At 50.7% G+C, this 13,397-nt stretch overlaps 1 protein-coding gene across 1 annotated transcript; it reads left to right on the plus strand.

Moving 5' to 3' along the window:
• Positions 1-6,200: 6,200 nt before the first annotated feature.
• On the plus strand, positions 6,201-9,320 carry LOC112881473 (trehalose 6-phosphate phosphatase RA3-like). The gene is made up of 10 exons (XM_025946175.1): positions 6,201-6,519; positions 6,643-6,783; positions 6,928-6,999; positions 7,101-7,199; positions 7,337-7,390; positions 7,567-7,668; positions 7,784-7,931; positions 8,013-8,083; positions 8,365-8,457; positions 8,767-9,320. Exons 1-10 carry the CDS (start codon positions 6,307-6,309, stop codon positions 8,821-8,823), a joined length of 1,050 nt encoding a protein of 349 aa, XP_025801960.1. The 5' UTR covers positions 6,201-6,306; the 3' UTR covers positions 8,824-9,320.
• The last annotated feature ends 4,077 nt before the right edge of the window (positions 9,321-13,397 follow it).

Raw genomic sequence — 13,397 nt, forward strand, 5'->3', positions numbered from 1 at the left:
TCAAAATGTGTGTGCTGGATCTACCAAATCAGCCTACATATTTTAGGCTACCTAAACAAGGAGTTCGAAGGATACACACAAATACAAATCTAACTTAGCTTTTTGCTTGCAAGGGACAAAAGCTTCCTTGTGATGATGCTACATACTGTGCATTGTCATGTTCCATATGCATGCAAACATGCATGTCCAAATTAAGACGATCGAAAAGATATCAACTAGTACGTAACAAATCAGCAACTCGGAAGAGCTTACACATGAACTTTTTCCATCCCAAATCCTGATTTCGTTTTGCTTGTTTACATGTACACGATGCAAGGTTAGTTCCACCTTTTCTTGCTTGATCGAGCAACGGTGCCCCTGCCTTTGATTAAAGAAGAAGAGAGAACTTTGCCATTGCAAGAGACGAGGCACGAAAAGCAAAGGCGAGAAGAGCCCATGCCAACCAAAGTGTCAACAAACCCAGCGCCTCTTTCCATATCATCCAATCATAAAATCCAGTCACCTCCCATTACACTAGCTAGCTTTCTTTGTGTACTTGTTCTGCACCGCAGTGCAGCTGCCTCTTTATTCCTGCATGCTTTCTTTTCTGCCACACTCTCCAAATCAAACAACACTACTACTGCAATTCTGCAGCAGACGCTCTACTAGTCGCACAAGATAATGAAAAGGCGACCGATCAAGCTTGTAATTAGTACAATGTGATTGTGCGAGTGTAACAACCACCACCAGGTGCAAAGCTAGAGCCTGCTGACAGCCTCTTCTCCAATGCAAATAAAAGAAGAAACAAGAGTTCGAAAGGGACCTTGTGAGAGGTACGGCGCCGACGTGGCAAATCGTTGCCAAGACACCGATGGTGCAGATAAACAAATGCAGATCGATGGAACAATCAGGCCTAATAACCTGTCTTCGTTTTGGCGCGTAGCCAGTGGACTGGCCGGCTTTGGTCTGTTCGAGGAGGGAAGAGAGCTAGGAAGCTTCATTTCATTCGCTGCAGATTTTTATTGAAATGGTGTCACGTACATGCATGCACTTAGCTTACATCTGCACTCAGCAAAGCAGCAGCAGTTGCTAGGCAGCTGAGATCGATCGATGGGTGTCACGAGAGCGAGCGAGCGAGGCAACAAGTGGCACGGATGCTTATGGCTAACACGTATGATTGACTTGGATCGGCGACTATCTCCGACCGTGTGGTCTGTCGTTGTCGCCTCCGGCCGGTGGGAAATAAATGGGCTCATTTGGTGGGCGCACTCACTGAACCACTGCGAAATTGACCGGAATGTACACAGGCGATTGTCGAGCTCTGAACTGAGCTTATTGGTAGTAGGCAGCCTTTTCTTCCGAATAAAAATAGAGTATATTTGTTTGAACAGCATAGAGCTTATATGGTTTGGAGTTTACTACACGCCAGTCCTGGTACACAGTTTCATGGTACAATTACCAAAACTAAGAACTAGATAACTGTGCCAATGAGTTTCATGAGAACGAAACTCCTCTTTCATTCTGTGAAACTTACTCCTTCTTTTTCCTCGCCATGTCAGCAAAATTGATGATGTGGTATGAAATTTAATGCCATAAAATTTCCATTAGGACTGGCCTAAGTATACTATTTCTTCTGAATGCTAAGGAATTTTTCAAGGGTGCCATGAAAGAGGCAGAACCTGTATGCAAGAAATAAAAGACAAAAATGAATAAAATTTTCTCAGCAGACTATGGTAGCAGCCTAGTAGGGTCCGGTCCAGTCATTGCACTGCATATATGCATTGCATCTCTCTCCATCAATTAGCTGACGGTTGACATCTGAAAACAAAGGAAGTGACGGTTACAATGGTCTGTTGAGATGGAATGGACTAATGGGGAGCTAGCATTGGGGAGGGCCAGGCCCCCACAAGTCTGTGGGCTGTGGGCCGGTGATTTTTCCAACCGAACCGTCCGTCCCCTTCCATCATCGATCGCATCCGGCCGGCCGTTTTTGCTCGGATCGATCCCTCCACCCAGACCGGACGGTCGCGCGTGACACAGCAGAGCGCTGGCACTCGCCGCGCCACAGCAAGAAAAACCGCGCATGCACCTGACCTGACGGCGACACACACCCCGGCGGCACCATCAGATGGGGACGGGCGGAGACGGGTGCCGCCACTGCTACCCATATACCCCGCTGCGCGCCGCGCCTTTCCCTTCTGCGCACCGACCCCGGCTTGCCCCGCGCCCACCGATCGGCGAGACGACGGCTCCCGCACGCGCCTTCCTCTCTGCTTGGCCCAGCGCCGCCCGTCCCGCGCCGCCGCGCGTGTCTAGCTCGGTCTTCCGTCCGGCGCCCGCTGCGTCGTCCGACAGCGGGTTTGGCGTCTGCCCGGCCGATCAGCCGCCGGGGGTTGGCGTACGCGCATGTGCGCCGCTGACGCGAGTCACGGCCTCGACCTCATGGGCAATGAGTGGTTTGGGTTGGATCCCAGGTTACAGAAGCTAGATCGGCATGCTGCCAAAAGGGTTAATAAGTAGTAAGCGTACTTGCGCCGTATCTTTAATGGTTTTCTCCCAGGAGGCCAGGGATTCGTATCTGTCTCCCTTGTCCTTAGCCTGTGCCTGCTTGTTTAGTTTGTATTGGACGATGCTAACAGATGCACGCCATGCTGGCTGCCGATCCATGGCACCTGACGAAGTACACCTGGTACACCTGCTGGCCGCGCCGCCCCTCAAGGAACCACCCCTAGTTTATCTCAAGAAACCTTCTCTCCTTGCCATCGTACGTGTCTGTCACCGTGTGAAACTGTCGGCAGTACAGTACATCATGATCATCAGATCATGTAGTTCCAGATCGGCAAACACAGGCGTACGAGCATATATACAAAGCAGCCCAAAATCATGCTGTCTGCCAACAGATACGAATGTGCAAATTTACACCAGCAGGAAACAATAAGAGATTCAGCGCACATGGAGAAAACTGCTGTCACTGAATATTCCTGCGACGAGTCATCACGCTAATGGTAGCTGTTTGCCGTACCCCGTACTGGCCGGTGATCGCCAAGCTAGCTTGTTCGAGCTTGTCAGAGCATCAGTTCGACGCATTACCATCATGTTACCTTCGTTCAGCAACTTGCAGGGGCGTTTGCGACCGTAGCTGCAGTTTCCGAAACGGCCACTGTTTCTCTTCCCTTTCCATATCATGGATGTTCCTTTGCAGCGTCAGCAGAGGGCCTGAAGCCCTGAACTGCAGGCTCCGCGGCGTAGTACGAAGCATGCGCTGTCCAGCACTCTGGTCTACGGTCCGAATGCGGCGGTAAAAGCGTCTACATGCTCGCACCAGCCGCAGCTACTGCACAACATGCTGGTCTCGGCTTCCGTGCCGTTCCAAGTTAGAGCCGCCACGAGATGCTACTACTTCTTGCAATGCAAGAAAGGCTGTGTGCCCGTGTATGTATGCTCGACAGCTGTGTTCATCGGAGAGATGTATGTGTGCTGCAGCCTGTCTTTGAGAGACGATAGATGCCCAGTTTTACCAGAGGATCAGGGACAAAAGCTAGAGTGCTGCTCGATACCCAACAAAGCCACCCTTGAGCTTGCAAGTCATCGCCAGCTGCGTGCGGTCCAAGTCACAGAGGAGCCACTTGTTTTTTCTATCTCAAGATCGTCGTGCAGGAAACAACATGTTCAGGTAGTATATGGCCCATCACCCCTTAGACGTCTGTAGCATTTTTTGGGTGAGTGAGTCAGGAGGTCCATAAAATTACTCTATATGCATGATCTAATAAGTTTTTTTTTTCTCGAATCGAATACGTAAGAGAATTGCATATCTTTATATTAAGGTAGAAGAAGAAATTTTCACGACGTGTCGCACATGGCAGACGGCACGCCTCCCGGCCTAAGCAGTTGATGACGGATTTTATTTTAATTATTTCAGACAACACGCATACGCATTCTTGCTGTTGCTGGTGAGACAAAAGTTACCTGGATGCTGGTGTGCCTTTCAAAGAAAGGAACACGAGGGTACATCGAGGTAACTTTCTGCACAACTACTGCGGCAATACTGGCGAACGCGTGTTGACCCCGGCACGGGGCCGGGGCCCGAGTCAAGAAATTGACATGGTCGGAGTCGTCGAGTCTCCAGGCTTGGACTTTTGAGTTGTGAAGCTGAAAAAAACAAGAGTGTGATGGGGCTTCCTAGTATAATACATGCAACAAGCAATACACTAGCTTCAACTCCCATGGATTTTATGTCTATAGCTAGAGCTCTGGATCTCCAGAGTCAAAAGTTTTGGCGCAATCTTGGGGCATGCGTGCACTTGCCCATGCATAAACTAGTACATATGGAGCATGGACACAGAGAAAGAAACTGAAATTTTTGACAAAGATTCTTTGCAATTGCAGTTGCAGCCATTAGAAAATGAATCGTACGTCATCGACGCTTGTGAAGCTTCGACATATCTACTGATGTCTACAGGTAGCATTAGAGGCCGTAGACTTGCTCTGAAAGAAAACGGGTGTGCTATCTGAAACATTGGGCATAACACTATAACAAACGCGTTTGACATTAGCCACATCGATGCATTATTCTAATCTAATGTTGTTTATTGGAGATTCAAACACTACTACGATTGAATTGAAGTGGACATTCCGACCTTTCATTTTCCGCCTGACGAAAATAAAACACTTCATCATCAATATTTAATCCTCGATGAATTTGTTCTGAATTTTAATTTGAATGTGACCAATCACCCACTGAACTAGCTATCAATTACCACCCCTGTTGAATTGGCCGGCTACAGTTTTGCGCTATGCCTTGCGCATTGGTGGCAAGGGCAGCAGCATGCATGCTTGCTTCAGCAAGCCCATAGATCCATGTATTTCCAGCGGGCGGTAGTAGTTAGTTGCAGGTGTCCCTAGAAAATATAGAGAGAGACCATACTTGCTTTCAGGCCATGGAAAAGTCCTTCAATTCAAAGGCAGCATGGAAATCAGGCATGAAAACAAAAGGAAAATTAGAATGAGCCGGCATCTTTCATCATGTATCCGGACAAGCAACCGTATATTGCTTTTCAGGAAGATTGGTCTAGAACTGCTTCTTCGTGTCAAGCCAAACTTTAGCAGATCTTAAACAGAGACTCTGACCGTCTCAGTTAGCACAGCAGGTTTTACTACTCAGGCAGAGATGCAGAAAAATGGCCAGTGGTGATGAAGGCCCGTCTTTCACTTTGAGAAGGCTAGAAAATCCCATTTCCATGTAAACAAAAGAGAGAACTAATCCCAGAGAAACAAAATTTCAACAACCTTATCTTGGTGGCTAGATTATAACATTAGGCCAACATCAGTGCAAGTTGCAATGTGCTTAATCCGGAGTGCCTAGGGTCTGTTTTGAAGTGCTAACAGGTGAAAGTGCTAAACTTTATAGCACTAGCTCATCCAAACAGAAGTGCTAATGGGGGTGGACTAAACTTTAGTTAAGACTCAAAAACTTTAGCACGCTTAAGAATACTAATGTGTGCTAAAGTTTAGCACTCAATTTTAGCTCCTCCAAATAGGCTCTTAGAATGATGTGTCATTAAGCACCTGAATGAAAGTTAATCTCTTCAATTCAAATCGGCGTTTAAATACGCTCAATCACATTGCTAGCACACCTTTAGTGTTGGCTTCTGAGCATCTTATCGAACTTATAAGCACCTCATACATATGAACTGGAGACAAATTAGAAAAAAAAACAGTTTCCTCATGTACGCAACATGTCTAAGCATTTCCATCGTACATGCCTTGAACCAGGTAGTGCAACCATACAGTTGAAAATTCTCTCGTTTATACACTGCCCTAGCTAGTACTTCGCTTTCAATGTCGCAGTCTCGCTATTAGTTAGTACAATTACATAACAAACACGCCTACGGTAAACAATCGCAGTGAAATTTCATAGCAAATACAGTCATCATCAGTACGACGATTATGTGTATCACATCACCTGGAAGCAATGTTTTTTTTGTATTTATACTACTTAGTAGTGAATAGACTAAGTTTTATTTGTTACGTCTAGCCACCCAATTGCACGGTGATTTCGGCTCGACGACGACCTGCACATGCCGGCCGGCACTGTTGCGAAACCGGCGTCTTTTTTCCAAACACAACCAGCGGACGGGGCGCCCCCGAGACACCCGGCCGGCCACATCTATTTATTGCCCCCTCCTCGGCACCGCCCAAAACCTCAAGCGAATCAAGCCTTCTTTCTCGCCAGGCCTCCGCGTTGCTGGTTCGGGCGTTTGCCTGGTTGCCACTGCTTCTTTGAATTACCTTCTTTCTCTCTGCCCCCAGGCCTCCCTCGGCTCCGCAATGACGAAGCACACCGCCTTCGCCGCCGAGGACGCGGTCGTCGCGGCGCCGGCGCCCGCGCAGCCCGGGCGGCGGTTCACGTCGTACCCGCCGTCGAGCTGCAGGACGGCCGCGGCGCAGCGCATGGACGCCGGCGCCGCGGGCGCGGCCGCCAGGGCCACGGGGTCCTGGCTCGATGCCGTGCCGCGCCGCGCCGAGCACGACGACTGGATGGTAGGTGTACACCCACGAGCACGCGCGCATTATGCCGTTTCCCTATCTTCCATCTCCTTCCATGTGCCACGCCGTGCCGGCGCCCGTGGCCTGCCTGACCGCCTGTCGCCGATGTGCCCGCAGGAGAAGCACCCGTCGGCATTGGCCGGGTTCGAGTCGGTGCTGGCCGCGGCGAAGGGGAAGCAGGTCGTGATGTTCCTCGACTACGACGGCACCCTGTCGCCCATCGTCAAGGACCCCGACACCGCCGTCATGACCGAGGAGGTGAGTGCTTATTAGCAGAGAGAAATCCTGTCGCTCGCTCGTGCCCTCGTGCGAAGCAGAGCGACATGCTCTGTTCCGTCGCCCGCACGGGGACCCGGCCGTCTTCGCCGTGCCTACTAACCGCGTGGCGTCTCTTCCGTGCAGATGCGCGACGCGGTGCGAGGCGTGGCCGAGCACTTCCCGACGGCGATCGTGAGCGGGAGGTGCAGAGACAAGGTGCATTCCCCATCCCGACCTTCACGTTCTTTGGGGGGTTCCGGTTCCAGTTCCACCTCGTGCTCATGGCTCTCTTGTCTGTTCCGGTGCGACGCCTTTAGGTGTTCAACTTTGTGAAGCTGGCGGAGCTGTACTACGCCGGGAGCCACGGCATGGACATCAAGGGGCCCACGCCGGAGTCCAAGCACGCCAAGGCAAAGGTTTGCAGACCACACTACACTAGCTCTCAGTCACCGCCGTGTCACACGAAAGCGACTGCTTTTGGTACTAGAAATAAAAATCCTCCTCCTGTAGTAGAAGAACTCAATAGTCTGTGTTGACTTGGAAACAAACGCAGGCCGAAGCTGTTCTGTGCCAGCCGGCGAGCGAGTTCCTGCCCGTCATCGACGAGGTAATTTCTACACCGCCGCCACCACTGTCGATCTGACGATCTTCAATTTCTTGGAAACTCCGGTGGAGCACGCAGCTCGCAGCGCGACGGCGGTCGTCTCTGACACGGTTTCTTTGCCGTGCACGCCGCGAGCAGCAAGAATTTCGTGACGAGTTCGCTGCGGTTTCCTGTTGCAGGTGTACCGCGCGCTGACGGCCACGACGGCGGCGATCCCTGGCGCGACGGTGGAGAACAACAAGTTCTGCCTCTCCGTCCACTTCCGCTGCGTCCAGGAGGAGGTGAGGAGGGTCACAATCGTGCAAGCGAGATCGCGGAGGATAGACGCCTTGCAGTTTTGCCTTTTGCGTCGGTCAGTTTCCTGATGCGCTGTTCGCTCTCCCTGAAACCTGGCAGAAATGGCGTGCTTTGGAGGAGCAAGTGCGGTCGGTGCTCAAGGAGTACCCGGACCTCCGGCTCACCAGAGGCAGGAAGGTCTTGGAGATCCGACCCTCCATCAAGTGGGACAAGGGCAACGCACTCCAGTTCTTGCTGGAGGCTCTAGGTGAGTACACGCCCACATCTGTTTCATCTTTTCTCTCCCCACTCTTTCTCTCAATCCAACGAATTGCTTGGTTTCTTGAAGGTTTTGCGGACAGTAACAATGTTTTCCCGATCTATATTGGAGACGATCGCACTGATGAGGACGCGTTCAAGGTACTCAGACCTGTGGCAAAAGAAGTATTATGTTTGTGTATCAACAGAGCTTTTTTAAAAAAAAAATAAGAAGACAAATTTTACAGCTACTCTATTAGTATTTTCAGAACATGATAAAATCGTAACATTAATGGTTTTTTCCTAAGAGGACCACACATGATATTTTCAATCTAAATACTATTTGCTTGCGCTAGCTTCGCACTGGTGCTGTTGGGAGAATGGGACGGGGCAAGAAAGCATGCATACATGGCGAGACTGACCCTTGTCGTCAAATTAAACAGGTGCTGCGCAACATGGGACAAGGGATCGGAATCCTTGTGTCCAAGATCCCCAAGGAGACCAGCGCATCCTACTCCCTGCGCGAACCTTCCGAGGTACGCACATATCTATACAGTACAATGCACTAGCTACCCGGTGTAGCTCAGGAGATCAGTTCTTTCGTGCTCTGAAAAGTGAAAGAAAAGCTTAGCACAAATCCAAACATCAATCAAATTCATGGCTGTTGCAGCAGTAGGGAGTTAGGCGCAGACCAGATGTGCATGCTCGATTAAGTCTCTACTGCCTATTGCTTTCGAGAAAGCTCGACGAGGAGCTCTTTTCTTTTTGCACCTGTCCTTTTTGGTGACAAGCAACTGAGCTGCCACCGACGTGGACTCATCCCGCGTGCTGTTGTGGCCCTGCAGGTGAAGGAGTTCCTGCACAAGCTGGTCAAGTCCAAGCAGAGCAAGCAGCGGGACTAACCATGGTTCAATCAGCATCAGCAGGACAAAAGCTAGAGCTAACGGAGATCCAAAGGCAGATCGTCCCAACGGGCGAGAAGCAATGACAATCTCAGGCTTGATTCGATCGTCCATGGCCACGGTGACACGGATTAACTGATGACCAGACATTAAACACCCAGATTTAACTACAGCAATCGCAAGGAAAGATTTTGCTTTTTATTAATTTTTTTTAGAGGAGAATAGAGAGACCATAGGTAGAGGAAGAAGGAGCCCTAGACTGGAGCCGCCAGAGCCATGGCGAAGACAGCTCCGCCGTCGGCGCCGGGAGATCGGCAAGTGGGCCGCGTGGTGGCTTCTAGCCTTCTGTAGGTGGGCTTCTGGGTCTCCATTGTCAGTGTGTGTATCGACCTGCCGCCGCGCGGCGGCGGAGGGCATGAGCGCATGTTTTGGGCCTACGCTGTTTCACTCAGGGGCCGTTGGCCCGCTTTAAATTTTAGCCCATTACATTTCTGTTATCTGTTTATCACCCCCCCCCCCCCCCTGTTACTGCTGTTACTGGGAAATAATTGCCGCAGCTAACAGCAACTCAGCAAGGCGACCAAAAAAAACTATGTATTGCCATCGTGATGTGATACTGATCCTGCATCGATCTGCTGCTGCTGCTGTTCGTCACCACCAGCTCTTGTTTGTCAGAACAGAAGCCACACAGCAACGTGTGGGGCAAAGCCATGGGCGCATGATTAAGCAGGCTTGTTCACGGATAGGACCTGCTTGACATCAGGGAGCAGGGGAACACGCACAGCTCCGTGCATGCCTGCCGGAAGCGCCAGCCACAGTTAGACGACGCCATGTCCACGATTGAGCAGGCATGCTAGCTAGCTTGCAAGCGTGGTCACTGTTGTTTCGCAGTCGATCAGTGTCCATGAGTGACAGATGATGCATGGTGGCTCCCGCTAGTTCGTTGAATCACGTACATCGAGCGTGGCTTCGATAAACTAAGGCTTTTCAAGATGCTTGAACAAAGTAAATTAAATAACCTTGTGCTAGCCAGGTAGTAGCATCTAAAGTTTATATATCTATTTATTCTTCGACATTTATTTGAATCACATCAGCTAGTTATACGAGGTAGCATCTAAAGTTTATACTATCAATTTCCCTGTAACTTTTTTCCCATGAGAAAGGGGCTAGTAAGTTCCAGTTTACACCACTCCATATACTCTTCTACCATTTATTTCCAGGTTCCCATAATCTATATAGGCAGAGGCCCAGCTGCCTAAACTGGCACATGCTGCCTACAAGGTAGCAAATCGAGAGCACCCAACCACAGAGAGTGGAAATCCGTGTCGGAACCCTAGAATAAACCAGAGCAGTCAAACAAAAATGGGATCAAATCACCGTCCAGATACGACCCCCCGTATCGTGGAAATCTTAACGAGTAGCTCCCGCCGATCACTCCTCCGAATAGCATATTGACACCGCGCGCGCTAGCCATGATCGATCTCGCGTGAGGCCTACGCGGGCGGACCGCTCGACATGGTGCAGTGCAATCATACACGCGGCTCGATCATCAGCTGCCACCGGAGCACGACGGCGGCGTCGGACCGGCCGGCGGTGCTCTGGATCAGGGTTTGCAATTCAGTGCCTGCTAGGACCACAGCATCACTGAATAATACTGAGCTCTCTCTACTAGGAGCTAAAGAAGCCACGCCCCTTTGAGCGACCCATCATGTGCCCGGACACGGCCGGCCCAGTGCTCTTTTGGCGCGGCTGCTTTACTACCACGGTTAAGCAAGCAAGCAAGAGACGACCAATCGGCACTTGGTGTTGATCGTGGACCGGCCATGGGCATGACTACTGGATGGCGCGCATGTGATCTCTCTCCTTGTAGCCTCCAAGTGTGACAGGCTTGAATATTAGGGTTCATGAGCCGCATGCATCTCCCAATGGCCAATGTATGTATATTCATCCACAAGTGGGCGCGTACCCTTAGGTAGATCACACACCAATGATTTGTTATATGGAAACCTGCAAAAGCTCCGGTGCTTTCCCTGCCGGTTTGATCGAGGTTTAGTGTTTGGCCCGGAAGCCTCTTTTTTTTTTGCCACCAATTATTCCAGCCAGCGCCGACGGCCGTCCGGTGTGTGCCGGTGCCGGTTTCTTTTGGGCATGCATGCACAAAGCAAGAAGCGACTCTACTAGACTACTACCACGCACGCACCCCTGCATGGGCTTGCACTACTTGCACACTGATCATGGTGCATCTCTGTGTGTCTTTCCACGCATGCAGGTAATAAAAAGAGCAAAAGCCCTCAGCATTAGCAAGGTCCCCGCCATGTAATTAAAAGACGGCTTAATTACTCAGTAATCTATACTTGATCTGACGGGCCTGGATCTTGTTAGGGCTGCTAAAGCATCATGAAAACTTGTGATGCGTGTACGGATCTGTGGATGCAGGACTGGCTTTTTCAAGTCTAGACCGGTTTCTAAGTGGTTGCCGGGATACCATACCATGCCATGCGTTTGGCTGTGGTCCTGCTGCCCTGCTGCTGGGCCGGTAGCCATCGACCGACTGATTTGCTTTACAGTTATACTCGCGTGCAGCTACTTTCACCATCAGTATATCATCGTGCGTATATTCACATACTCATTTATCACTTTGAGTATGTTTATATACTTATTCTAAGATACTTCAAAGAAATATATACGAAAAATTTTAAAAGCATCCTTATTTTTCAAAAATATATTATAATACCTTAATACTAGTATATAAAACTGAGTATATTCACATACTCTATGTATGGTCACATACCCAACATATATACTCTCACAGATGGTCCAGTATGATGACATACACCTGGTATATACTTTTTATTGGATCAGATACGTCCTGCATCGTGAGATATTCATGTGGGAGTAACTATAAATGCGTGTAGAATAGATTTATATATATAGTATCGTGCAGCTGGTGTCACTTGTCTGGTTGTGCAGTGTGCGTCGATCGTCCAGCTTCCGGGCTAAGGCATCTATATACTGCCGCTACGCAACATTTCTAGTTCGGGCTAGGCTGCCTTAAAAGTGGCTTGTGCGATGTTGCGCCGATGCTCCTGGTCCAGAGGCATGGGTGGCGGTGGTTGCCCATCCCCACACATCACCAATCACGTACGCATGTGTGTGTTTGATGGGGGAAAAATATTAAAACTTTCTAGAAAACTCCAAAATGTAATCGGCTGTCACAGTACACTAAGTTTAATTATTCTCTTGTTGGGAACGAAGTTCATCACGGAATAATTTTTAGTTAATCCTGCTTAAATTCAAAAAAATTGATAGTTAAATGAATTTAGAAAAATGTTCCTGTTGTATCTTCTTTCCAACACCTGGATACGAGTGTAACTGAGGCTGGCCGCGTGCGAGACTGTGCCGAATGGAAGCATGCATGCCCCTGTTGTGGTCACCTCACCTCGCTGGCCTGGCCCTGCAGGTTCCAGCTCCGGCTGGTACGCCGAATCGCTGCCGCAAGCGAGCAGCATCAGCAACAGCAGGGAAAGGAGATCGGAGCCGGACTGGCCGGCCGGAGCCAGACCCGATGGAGCCCGTCGCGAGCGAGCGAGGGCCGGCGTGGCGGCAGCGCCTGGTCAGGGGCGGCATGTGGCCACCGCCTGCGGCCTGCGCCCCGAAAAGGCGAGCTGATCGATCTGCGGCCCGCCGGCCGGCCGGCGAGAAGCGCTCGCCCGGCGCAGCGGCAGCACCGGCACACTGCCTCGGGCGCGCGCCCCTGTTGCGCTGTTGCGGTTGCTGTGCCCGCCCCGTCCTCCCGTCGCATTCAATCATGCGTCGTCGTCTCCCCCGGCCTGCGCCATGGCCGGCCTGCAGGGCCATGTGGATCCTTGCCGTTTTCACCCACCGTACCCCGACCCCGGCGCTGCGACTGCGAGAAAAAAAAAACAGTGGCACGGCTAGCCAAGTACCCCCCCTGTCGCATGCATGCTCCCAGATCTCACATCTTTTTGGCTCCACGCCATTGATGATCCCCACCTCGTTTGGGAAGCCATCAACACTTGATTCCAGGCAGTGGTAGCTTAGCTACTCGATGTCTCGATCCACCATCGGCTACTACTCCGATCCCACACTACAGCTATACTACTATGTTGCAGCCGTCCCTCTCTCTCTCTCTCTCTTGGTAGTTGCTGTCTGCGAGCGAGGATCTGGCGCGTGCAACATCTGAAGATTCAGGGTCGGTCGCGCCAGGCGACCGACCGGCCGTCCTGGTTCCGCATCATATCTGACAGGTGCATGTTGCATTTACAACAAACTAGCTGCTGGTCCACAGCTGCTTGCACTGTGCAGCGCGTTCTTTCGGTTCCTTCCACGCCGGCCTGCCTGCCTGCCTGTTCCGGCCGGTTTCCACCAACCAAAGTAATTGCGATCCGGCGATCATCGTGCTGTGTGCCCACCACACACACACACACACAGAGAGAGAGAGAGAGAGAGATATTGCAAGCAAGCAGACCATGGATCGACGACACAGCTAGCTAGCTAGCTAGAGCGAGATGACTGTATAATGTAGAGGAAAAGGAGTTGGGTTTCTTGTTTTC

This window comes from Panicum hallii, chromosome 2 (assembly GCF_002211085.1).
Source record: "Panicum hallii strain FIL2 chromosome 2, PHallii_v3.1, whole genome shotgun sequence".
Taxonomy (NCBI): Eukaryota; Viridiplantae; Streptophyta; class Magnoliopsida; order Poales; family Poaceae; genus Panicum; species Panicum hallii.